Below are 12,640 nucleotides of genomic sequence, written 5' to 3' on the forward strand. Positions count from 1 at the left end.
GTCAATACATTTGTCAGTAGCTGAACAACCAAATGTTCATAAGGATTCATCTTTTTTAAAAGAAATAATAATAGTAATTATTATTATTATTTAGGTTTTGGTGTTTTCAATCAAATTTTTCTTAGGTTAGAAGCTGTGAGATAAAGCCAATGTACTTTCTTGAAGTATGAAACTGACAGTTATTACTTACAAGATTCAGCTAATGCAACATGTATAAACCTGGGACTCTTACAAGTTAAAAATGAAAAGAGAGAGAAAGTCTTAGAAGACTATAAATTCAAGGCAGGAAAATGAAATGCTCTCTACAACAGATTAAAAAGTCGTTTATATGTAGGGCACATCCAACCACAACAAATGAAAAAGAAAACAATTTTTTTTTTTTTGCGCATAACTAAATGCCCTACCTAACCTCAAGCATATGTGCAATTTGGGCTTGGGAATTATCACTTTCATCAAGGCACTGAGTACTGAGAGTTCTTGAATTGTGTATCACACAGGCTGCCAATTTCTTATGAAAAAACAATTGTTCCCACAAATACCATGACACATCCAAATAAAAAATCAACATACACTACTGTGTAATAACATCTAGAAAGATCTGTCACATACAAAACTTTGAAGTCTTAATAAACAATTAACATCTGCTCATTATGAATGCTATCTGTTATGGTGGCAAGAAGAATCCGAGTGGAAATACACAATCTTTAGGCATGAAACAGTCATGTACAGTTTTCATGTGATTTTTCATTTTGTCTGGCCTTGAAAACTCTTTTGAGCATACTGGACATGGAAAGACTTTTCTCTGATGGCCTTCATGATACAAGAAGGCATGTCGCTGGAAGCTATATTTGTTCTTGAATGTTTTCTGGACATCAGCCTTGGCACATTCTGTACACTGGTAAACACCCTCCGAGATGGATGCATATCGAAACAAATTAAGTCCTCGCACACTCATCTCTGTAAGCTGTTCTGCAGGATCTTGGCTGGCAGAAGTGGCTCGACGTCGCGCTCGTCGTTTGACAGGAGGCCGAGCTGCTGGTGGAGCAGACGCAGGTGCTGGTGGTACAGAGGGAGAGCTTGCACTGTCTTCTGGCCCCTCACTCCATCCATCTTCCCTGCTCTGTGGCCGCTCAAGCTTTGGTGTCAGCAGTGGATCTGTGAGCAACACACTGTGTTAATAAATATTCCGGCATGCCTAAAAGTTTGGAGACAAAGCAAACAGAAAAATAAATTTCATGCAGATGATATTCAAGCTTAATCTACGTATTACTTAATTATGCATTCTTTACATCACTGAGTAGCATATTCTAAGCAACAGACAATGCATAATACATCTGAAAATTAAATGTTATTGAACAGCATGCCAGCAATTTATATACATAATAACATCAGTAAAACAAAATGTAACATTTAGTTAAGTTTCATGCAAGTATTCTGTTCTCTTCAAATCCTTAACACGAAATACAAATGTGATGTTACATTGCAGCTTTATTCTTACGTATTTAATTTTGCAAAAATTGTAACCACTATGCATTTGGTATTAATCCCTCAAACTGATGCTCAATAACGCTAAATTCTGCATGTAATACCTGTTGTGTACAGCAAAATTCTAAATTTTGAAAAATAACAATTTGCTACAACAGGAATGGTTGACTTTGAAATACTCATAACAGCATGGGTTCAAAAGAATAGAATTCTCTTAAATATCTGATCTTTAATCATGCCTGAAAACTGAAGTATAAAAACACCATAATGTTAAAATGGCAATGGTTCCTTAATTTTGTTGTGGCTTTGAGATAAACCGTTGCACCATTCATTTTATTAGAGAAAGTAGCAAAGGATTACGTGGCAATACTAACATGTAGTTATTTGGTCCTGTGGGATTGCCTATGTTCAGCCATTGGCTGTATCAGTACTACAGTATCATATATTCTAATTGCATTACTGCTGATACCATTTAAAAATGATCTGGAATGAATTTGTGTCAAATCCAAGAACAGAAGTACAGGGTGTACATAAAGTCCGGGAACACTTTCAATTATTTATTGCACAAGAACCAAACACTGTACAGATGTCGTACATATGTCATTATGAAGAGAAACCCTGAAAGTCTTTTCTTTCTTTTTCTTTTTTCTTTTCTTCATGTGTACCGCCACAGCGTAGTTTGGTAATTTGCTGATAGTCAGCGCTAGTCGCAAAAATGGCGAGTGCAGGAGCTGGGCGAGCTTTCTGTGTGTTGGAGTTCGACAAAAACAAGTGTGCTACAGCTGTTCAACAGATGTTTAGAACCAAGTATGATAAGAAGCCACCAAGTACAGAAAAGAAGCCACCAACAAGACAGGTCATTTACCACTGGTACAACAAATTCGTTATGACGGGTTGCTTGTGCCCAACGAAGAGAAGCGGACGGCCCAGTGTGAGTGAACTGAATATGGAGAATGTGCGAGAGACATTCATAAGGAGTCTTAAGAAATTGGTGCGTTGTGCATCCCGTGAACTTGAAATGGCTCCAATGACAGTGTGGAACGTGCTGCGACAGAAGCTGGCTATGAAACCATTCAAATTGGAGCTAGTGCAGATGCTCAATGACGACGACAAATACAAGCGTGTTTTGTTTGCAGTTGCAACAATTGAATGAGGATGGTGATGGCATTGTTGATCGCTTAATTTTTAGCGACGAAGCCACTTTTCACACTAATGGGAAAGTGAACAGGCATAATTGTCGAATCTGGGGTACAAAGCATCCATATGAATGCATTGAATTTGAGCGTGATTCCCCAAAGGTAAATGTTTTTTGTGTCTTGTCATGTCAAAAACTGTACAGGCCATTCTTCTTCGCTGGGAGCCGGATATTCCTACTTGGACATGTTGCAGCAATGACTGACGTCTCAGATGCAATGAGACTCTCCGTTCATCTTTCAGCAGGATGGGGCTCCACCCCATTTTCATTGTGAAGTTTGTGGGTACCTGAACACGGAGCTGCTGCATCGACAGATCAGCTGTGCTACAGAAGGGGACAGCTGTTTTATGACACAGCCTCCCCAATCACCAGATCTCACTCCGTGTGACTTTTTTCTGTGGGGACACATTAAAGACCTGTTGTGTGTACCACCTCTACCACGTGATGCAGCAGAGCTCCGGAAGAGAATAAGGGAAGCAACTGCCACAGTCTACGATGCCATGCAGAGACGGGTATGGCAAGAATTTAATTACCATACTGACGTCTGCCAGGTCACTCATGGTTCGCATATTGAATGTTTGTTAAAAAAATACTTTCAGAGTTTCTCTTCAAAATGCAATATGTATGACATCTGTACAATGTTGAGTTCTTATGCAATAAATAATTGAAAGTGTTCCCGGACTTTATGTACACCCCGTAGCATACAGGTAAATTAATAGACTAGCAATCAATAAAGCCCAAGACCATTGACAAAAATCATTTAAGGAGCCACTCCACTGCCGTGAAGAACGAACACTAGAAAAAAACTTGAGAGGCATAATGAAGCTTGCTTCACTGCAGAGCAATTTGAATTCTCTCTCTAAGTACTTGCTTTTTCCTTGAACATCAGTATACACTAATTTCTCCTTTTATTTAATTATTTTTTTATTCAACAATCCCTGATTCTGCTACCATTTTTACAAACAAACAGCCCTCTCTTTCTTACCTTCCCAACCAATCCCTCTCTCCTTTCCAAGGGAGGAACTAATAAGCCTAAAAGCTTTAATGGTGATGTGTACTTTTATATTTGCCTATCAGCAGAACTAAATATTTCATTTCCTGAAGGCTCAGTACTGGCCAGCAATACTTTTTCATAATGTTATGGTTTTCTTGAGTGGATTTTTCCTTTAATACAGGTCTTGGTGAGCTCAGATTACTTGTGTCTGTATAGAATGAGAGCTTCTATGCAGTCTAGTACAGAAACTTTCCCATTACACACTTACTCAGTCGAGTGTGGAAAATATTTTGAAGCTTGTGGCAAAGCAATATTAAAATAAAAAAACTTCTTGAAATATGTCTGCTGTCTCGCTTAGTCATGACCGCTGTGGAGGCAGAGTTACAGCAGATTATCACCTTTATAGTGCCACCTAGTACTTCACTGTCATGAAGGACTACTAGTTACCATCTTGCGGGCTTTCTTGGAACACACGGAAAATAAAATGTTTCTTAGCTAACTTGGAGGAAAAGGATGAGGAGTTATGGGGAGAGGGGTTGGGAGAGAGGGAGGAAGAGAGTGCTTGGTATACCGCAGACATCAAGGGTAAAACTCAAACTGTTTCTACCACTGATAACAAAGTATAATAGCAAACCTAACCAAAGGCAGGGTCATGCCAGTGAAAAATGTGAAGCACTGGGGAATGATCATTTAACAGATGAGGAACTTGAGAGAGAAAGTCAACAATGAAACTACATGACAAATTAAAAATGTGTACTGTACAGGGACTTGCAGGTTATGCTGTTATTGAATGATCTACTCAGCTGAAACCTCACAATCCCTGTAAACAGCTTCGATCTGACAGATACTTTACCCTACTTTTCCAACTTGACATAGATTTAATTCATTAGGAAGTTTCAGTATACACACTGCTGCAGAGAAGAAGATTCATCTTCACGACTAAAGTATTTATTGAATTATAAGACCACCCCTCTTTTTACAGAATCAAATGACGTTCTGCTGCAGGCAGTAAGTATTCACTGGGCCAGCTTGGATACTGAGAGTTTCTGTAACTTTCCTGCTTTAAAAAGTCTGTTCACACTAACTTTCATTACTTAAAGTTGTAAGGTCATGCCACCAGGAATTATAAGCAGGTCTGTGCTGTTCTCTACAGTCAAAGGCTTAACTACCTAGATGAGGTGCCCCTGAAAGAATCCAGCACCAACATCTTTCTTTCTGTCAAACAAAGAACATAGTATTCTGTCCCAAACAACTTTTAACCAATCTCCCGTCTATCACTTCTCTTGGCATCTAAAGATAAGTATTGGAGGCAGTTTTTCTTTTGATATCGTTTTCCTATGAAGTAACACAAATGGGGGGGAGGGAAAAGGGGGGGGGTGCTTCCTTACATCTGCTAGTGTACTTAGCATTACTGTTATTTAGAATTCCTTATAGGGACTCTTTAACACCCTTCATGTTGACAGTAATATTTGATGACATATCAAACTAAACTACAGGGTTATAAACACAAAATCAAATAGGGGTAATGCAGGAGTAGGTTTAATAATGAACAGGAAAATAGGAATGCGGGTAAGCTACTACAAACAGCATAGTGAACGCATTATTGTGGCCAAGATAGATACGGAGCCCACACCTACTACAGTAGTACAAGTTTAGATGCCAACTAGCTCTGCAGATGAAGAAGAAATTGAAGAAATGTATGATCAAATAAAAGAAATTATTCAGACTGTGAAGGGAGACGAAAATTTAATAGTCATGGGTGACTGGAATTCGAGTGTAGGAAAAGGGAGAGAAGGAAACATAGTAGGTGAATATGGATTGGGGGACAGAAATGAAAGAGGAAGCCGCCTGGTAGAATTTTGCACAGAGCACAACATAATCATAACTAACACTTGGTTTAAGAATCATGAAAGAAGGTTGTATACATGGAAGAACCCTGGAGATACTAAAAGATATCAGATAGATTATATAATGGTAAGACAGAGATTTAGGAACCAGGTTTTAAATTGTAAGACATTTCCAGGGGCAGATGTGGACTCTGACCACAATCTATTGGTTATGACCTGTAGATTAAAACTGAAGAAACTGCAAAAAGGTGGGAATTTAAGGAGATGGGGCCTGGATAAACTAAAAGAACCAGAGGTTGTACAGAGATTCAGGGAGAGCATAAGGGAGCAACTGACAGGAATGGGGGAAATAAATACAGTAGAAGAAGAATGGGTAGCTTTGAGGGATGAAGTAGTGAAGGCAGCAGAGGATCAAGTAGGTATAAAGACGAGGGCTAGTAGAAATCCTCGGGTAACAGAAGAAATATTGAATTTAATTGATGAAAGGAGAAAATATAAAAATGCAGTAAGTGAAACAGGCAAAAAGGAATACAAACGTCTCAAAAATGAGATCGACAGGAAGTGCAAAATGGCTAAGCAGGGATGGCTAGAGGACAAATGTAAGGATGTAGAGGCCTATCTCACTAGGGGTAAGATAGATACCGCCTACAGGCAAATTAAAGAGACCTTTGGAGATAAGAGAACGACTTGTATGAATATCAAGAGTTCAGATGGAAACCCAGTTCTAAGAAGGGAAAGCAGAAAGGTGGAAGGAGTATATAGAGGGTCTATACAAGGGCGATGTACTTGAGGACAATATTATGGAAATGGAAAAGGATGTAGATGAAGATGAAATTGGAGATACGATACTGCGTGAAGAGTTTGACAGAGCACTGAAAGACCTGAGTCGAAACAAGGCCCCCGGAGTAGACAATATTCCATTGGAACTACTGACGGCCGTGGGAGAGCCAGTCCTGACAAAACTCTACCATCTGGTGAGCAAGTTGTATGAAACAGGCGAAATACCCTCAGACTTCAAGAAGAATATAATAATTCCAATCCCAAAGAAAGCAGGTGTTGACAGATGTGAAAATTACCGAACTATCAGCTTAATAAGTCACAGCTGCAAAATACTAACACGAATTCTTTACAGACGAATGGAAAAACTAGTAGAAGCCAACCTCGGGGAAGATCAGTTTGGATTCCGTAGAAACACTGGAACACGTGAGGCAATACTGACCTTACGACTTATCTTAGAAGAAAGATTAAGGAAAGGCAAACCTACGTTTCTAGCATTTGTAGACTTAGAGAAAGCTTTTGAAAATGTTGACTGGAATACTCTCTTTCAAATTCTAAAGGTGGCAGGGGTAAAATACAGGGAGCGAAAGGCTATTTACAATTTGTACAGAAACCAGATGGCAGTTATAAGAGTCGAGGGACATGAAAGGGAAGCAGTGGTTGGGAAGGGAGTAAGACAGGGTTGTAGCCTGTCCCCGATGTTGTTCAATCTGTATATTGAGCAAGCAGTAAAGGAAACAAAAGAAAAATTCGGAGTAGGTATTAAAATTCATGGAGAAGAAATAAAAACTTTGAGGTTCGCCGATGACATTGTAATTCTGTCAGAGACAGCAAAGGACTTGGAAGAGCAGTTGAATGGAATGGACAGTGTCTTGAAAGGAGGATATAAGATGAACATCAACAAAAGCAAAACAAGGATAATGGAATGTAGTCTAATTAAGTCGGGTGATGCTGAGGGAATTAGATTAGGAAATGAGGCACTTAAAGTAGTAAAGGAGTTTTGCTATTTGGGGAGCAAAATAACTGATGATGGTCGAAGTAGAGAGGATATGAAATGTAGGCTGGCAATGGCAAGGAAAGCGTTTCTGAAGAAGAGAAATTTGTTAACATCCAGTATTGATTTAAGTGTCAGGAAGTCATTTCTGAAAGTATTCGTATGGAGTGTAGCCATGTATGGAAGTGAAACATGGACGATAAATAGTTTGGACAAGAAGAGAATAGAAGCTTTTGAAATGTGGTGCTACAGAAGAATGCTGAAGATCAGATGGGTAGATCACATAACTAATGAGGAAGTATTGAATAGGATTGGGGAGAAGAGAAGTTTGTGGCACAACTTGACCAGAAGAAGGGATTGGTTGGTAGGACATGTTCTGAGGCATCAAGGGATCACCAATTTAGTATTGGAGGGCAGCGTGGAGGGTAAAAATCGTAGAGGGAGACCAAGAGATGAATACACTAAGCAGATTCAGAAGGATGTAGGTTGCAGTAGGTACTGGGAGATGAAAAGGCTTGCACAGGATAGAGTAGCATGGAGAGCTGCATCAAACCAGTCTCAGGACTGAAGACCACAACAACAACAACAACATCAAACTAAACATTCATCTGGGTCAGTGTTGCTGTTATGGCTTACTAAACAGTTGCGTCACTTCCTTTGATTATGCTTACTACTAAACAGCTACTGTTATCCAAACCCAAATGCAGGTTGCCTAAGCAACAGTTTCCAGCGGCAACACAAATTTGATATTCAGTATTTCATATAATTACTGACTGAATTTAAAAATTTAAAACACTGTCAATCTCCTTCTTTAGAGGTGTAACCTCACATTAAAGCTTAATAAGGCAGATATTAAAGTTAGAAGTTAGAAACAATGTTATGTCCTGAAGCAGGGCTATATAACCAAACTATATTCATCCGGTATTTGAGAATGAGAACACTTAGTGACTTCGAACAAAGTTTACACATAATTTCAAGCATTTCAAAACTTTTTCTCACTAATACCACCGATAAAATAATGAAAGGTAAAAAGTTTAACACTTACTACATTTTCACTGTTAATGTGGTAGAAATTCAGCATCAGGCATGATGTTTTAATTTACGTCTTTATATTTTCCAGACAGTATCCACACATACCACTGAATGTATTTCAAAAATTATATCATTATATAATGCATAGTTCATAGATATGACATCATAAAAAAGGGAGTTCTATTCCTTAAAAAATTGGTGGGTTACTGGTATGATGCTGATATGCCAGTTTTTTTCATCAAGCACTAAAGGAAGAGGTTGAGAAAGTGGTGCTCTGCTTGTTAACAGAAGCCCCACTCTCATCATCATCCTCACACAATGTTTTGAATTCCATGATGCACACAGAGGGAAAGTTTCTCTTTACCTCGAGTGCCTTCATTTGGATATTTCAAGTAATCAGGAAGCCTTCACTGTGTTTCTCCTGGACGTACAAAACAACCTGCTGACCCCACTTTCAGAAACATTTCCTGCTTCAGTCCCCTGAACATTTGGTGTATAGAGCTAATGTTCTTTAATTTATTCTTTATCTGACACCACCTATGAACATTAACTTCTGTTACACCAAATTTTCTTCCTGTTGCAGTTATTTGTGGTCTCCACTTCAAGAATCACGACTGTCTGTCTGAACCTATTGTGAACCATGTTTCGTAACAGAGACATGGCTGTAATTTGTATCCATTGTTGATTGCTATAATTTACAGTTCATGCTGTGCTGACAATATTAAAAACTGAATGACAATAATATACAATGGCCCAAAAACAATACAATTTTTCTTGACCCCTTACAGATGAATCGGCAGAAACCTTACCATTTCAGATTAACATTATTGCCAACCCTGAAAATCAACAGTGCTGCAGAACAGTAGCAGCTTTAGCAGCATTGTTGACGCTTATGTTTCATATTTTGTGTCGTGTTCAAAGTGTAGTGTTTGTTAGTATTCAAAAAATGGCTCTGAGCACTATGGGACTCAACTGCTGAGGTCATTAGTCCCCTAGAACTAGTTAAACCTAACTAACCTAAGGACATCACAAACATCCATGCCCGAGGCAGGATTCGAACCTGCGACCGTAGCGGTCTTGCGATTCCAGACTGCAGCGCCTTTAACCGCGCTCAGCCACTTCGGCCAGCGTTTGTTAGTATTAACTTGCCTCTTGTAGAAATGTATACTACTGCTAAGTATTTGTTTGATTTTAAAGTCAAGTCAATTCAATTCTGACTAAAAATGGATTAAGGTGAACTGCTAGTTAAATGTGGTATATGTTCATAAAAAGCCAAGATCCACGCTCCGTATTCCCTTGGCTGGCAGCACACTGAAATCTGCTGCCCACATTCATACCAGTGATTGGCCACTTTCGTCTAACTATTAGACCTCAACGTTTACAAATTATTAAAACTAAATCTGGGAAAAAACCTTATCTTACAGTTGGGTAAATAGGGTATTGTGCTTCTGAGGTACACTAAGGGATCAAAAGTATCCGAACACCCGCAAAAACGTACGTTTTTCATATTAGGTGCATTGTGCTTCCACCTACTGCCCGGTACTCCATATCAGCAACCTCAGTAGTCATTAGACATCATGAGAGAGCAATATAAGGCGTTACGCGAAACTCACAGACTTCAAACGTGGTCAGGTGATTGGGTGTCATTTGTATCATACATCAGCATGTGAGATTTCCACACTCCTGAACATCCCTAGGTCCACTGTTTCTGATGTGATAGTGATGTGGAAACACGAGGGGACACGTACAGCAGAAAAGCGTACATGTCGGCCTCATCTGTCCAGACTATCACAGGAATTCCAAACTGAATCAGGATCCACAACAAGTACTACTGACAGTTAGGTGAGAGGTGAGAAAACTTGGATTTCATTGTCAACCGGCTGCTCATAAGCCACACTTCACGCCGGTAGATGCCAAATGACGCCTTGCTTGGTGTAAGGAGCGTAAACATTGGATAACTGAATAGTGGAAAAACGCGTGGAAAAACGTTGTGTGGAGTGATGAATCATGGTACACGATGTAGTGATCCGATGGCACGGTGTGGGTATGGTGAATGCCCTGTGAACGTCATCTGCCAGCATGTGTAGTGCCAACAGTAAAATCCGGAGGCAGTGGTGTTATGGTGTGGTCGTGGTTTTCATAGAGGGGGCTTGCACCCCTTGTTGTTTTGTGTGGCACTATCACAGCACAGGCCTACAATGATGTTTTAAGCATCTTCTTGCTTACCACTGTTGAAGAGCAATTCAGGGATGGTGACTGCATCTTTCAATATGACTGAGCACCTGTTTATAATGCACAGCCCACAGCCTGTGGTGGAGTGGTTACATGACAACAACATCCCTGTAATGGACTGGCCTGCACAGTCCTGACCTGAATCCTGTAGAACACCTTTGGGATGCTTTGGAATGCCAATTTCGAACCGGGCCTCACCGACTGACATCAATACCTCTCCTCAGTGCAAGATTCCAAGAAGAATGGGCTGCCATTCCCAATAAACCTTCCAGCACTTGATTGAATGTGTGCCTGCGAGAGGGGAAGCTGTCATCATGACTAAGGGTGGGCAAAGACCACACTGAAATCCAGCATTACCGATGGAGGGCATCACGAACTTGTAAGTCATTTTCAGCCAGGTGTCCGGATACTTTTGATCACTTAGTGTATATTTGCACACATGCACTGTTAGCCAAAACATTATGTAATTCCATGCTTCTTAGGAAACGATGATGCCGAAATGAAATTTTACTTTAAACACACCGCACACTACTGGAAGAGTGACTACGATTAATGTGTGCAATTGTGTATTTTTATCTGCCCCCCCCCCCCCCCCCCACACACACCCACCCACCAACTACTGGCATATTGGTAAATACATACAAAAGCTGATGTATCTACTTGTTTCAGATCTGTAGCGGTCTTCACAAGAAAAGAGAAATTAGAAAGGCTCGCAAGGAAAGTGAGCTTTGAATGATAAAGTGTGAAGTTACAATAGATATCAGGTCAAAAGAGAAACTACAGGGCAGGACAAGAAAGAATTCAACAATGAAATCCTAACTACACATGTGTTTTTAAAATCTTAAGACAGAGGAGGAGAAAACGGCAGATTGACTTCTGATTGCAAGGGTAGGAAAGACAGGGAACAGAACAGAGAAGAAGACAGAACAGTGGGAAAGAATGAAGGCAGACTCGGACAAATCTACAAAAAACTGAACGAAAGAGCTAGAAGGAAAAAAAATTGCAAAATATGTGTTTGGAGGGGAGGAGTGCAGGGAGAGGCTGGGTACCAGAGAAGCTCTTTTCATCTACTTTTTCCCTGTTTGTGCTCAGTTCCAATTTTAAATCAATATTGGTCATCTGCAGGACTGTTGAACATTTTCTTTGTCTGTACCAGTTTATTCTTTACATCTCTTTTCTTCAGTCATCTTGTGTGGTGTTGATCACCACAAAAAAATTGTTGAACATCACCTACTTCTCTTTCCACCCTTACTGTGAGCGCTTGGTTTTACAGGCACATCAGTGACTTTACTGTTTGGAGCAGACTCACAATGTCTTATTGCCAGGCACGTTATCAAAGGTGCGCACTGTACTTCAAAAATGGTGCAGCCACACAGGTGTCTCCCACAACATCATACCCCACTTAGCAAACTTTATATTGCTTCTCGTCCATTCACCCATTCTCCAAGCTCCCAGGTATGTTGCCAACTGAACATTCATTATTTTACCCATGTCATCTTTCCAGTTAGGTTGCAGAAAAATCTGCCAACTCTTTGACAACAGTAATTTCAGGCAAGTGATCTGCTGAACTATAACTTCCTAGCAACTGCATGTCAATGTAAATTGAAGTAGTGGCATGTTGCCTTACACTGAAGAGACTTATAAGATGATGTGGAATGTTGCTGCAGTAATTCTGCACAAAAGTATGTAAAAAAAATCTCACTGAAATTTGAGATGGCTTAGCACATACTTGATTTTATGTCTTTGATGCAATTATATTGTCTGAAACCTAATGACTTATTTCTATCATCATTAGTTGCAAATGCCACAAATTTCAAATGTTTTTATATGCCATTTCAGTTTCAATAGCGATTTGAAACAAACGAAGTAAAAGGTACTGAACAATTTAGTAACTGTTATAAGGAAGGACAATCATTAACTGCAATAAATGTACATTAATCTAAGCCTTGCTATATTTTAAAAAGTGAAACTGTTTCATAAGTACCAAATTAATATTCTTCAGAGACTCCATCCCTACCCAACTTTTTTTTCTTTTCAGTGTTTTGTTTCATAGTATATGAAGTGACATACAAGCATTAATTTGA

The 12,640-nt window shown here is 39.5% G+C and overlaps 1 protein-coding gene across 1 annotated transcript in view; it reads right to left on the bottom strand.

The window, feature by feature from the left end:
• Positions 1 to 290: 290 nt before the first annotated feature.
• The window catches only part of LOC124777507 (protein tramtrack, alpha isoform-like), a 156,869-nt gene continuing 144,519 nt past the window's right edge, over positions 291 to 12,640 (bottom strand). The window contains exon 5 of the mRNA XM_047252951.1: positions 291 to 1,155. Within this exon, the coding sequence (XP_047108907.1) occupies positions 665 to 1,155 (491 nt within the window). The 3' untranslated portion in view covers positions 291 to 664. The remainder of the gene's footprint in view (positions 1,156 to 12,640) is intronic.

Source organism: Schistocerca piceifrons, chromosome 2 (genome assembly GCF_021461385.2).
Source record: "Schistocerca piceifrons isolate TAMUIC-IGC-003096 chromosome 2, iqSchPice1.1, whole genome shotgun sequence".
NCBI classification, from domain to species: Eukaryota; Metazoa; Arthropoda; class Insecta; order Orthoptera; family Acrididae; genus Schistocerca; species Schistocerca piceifrons.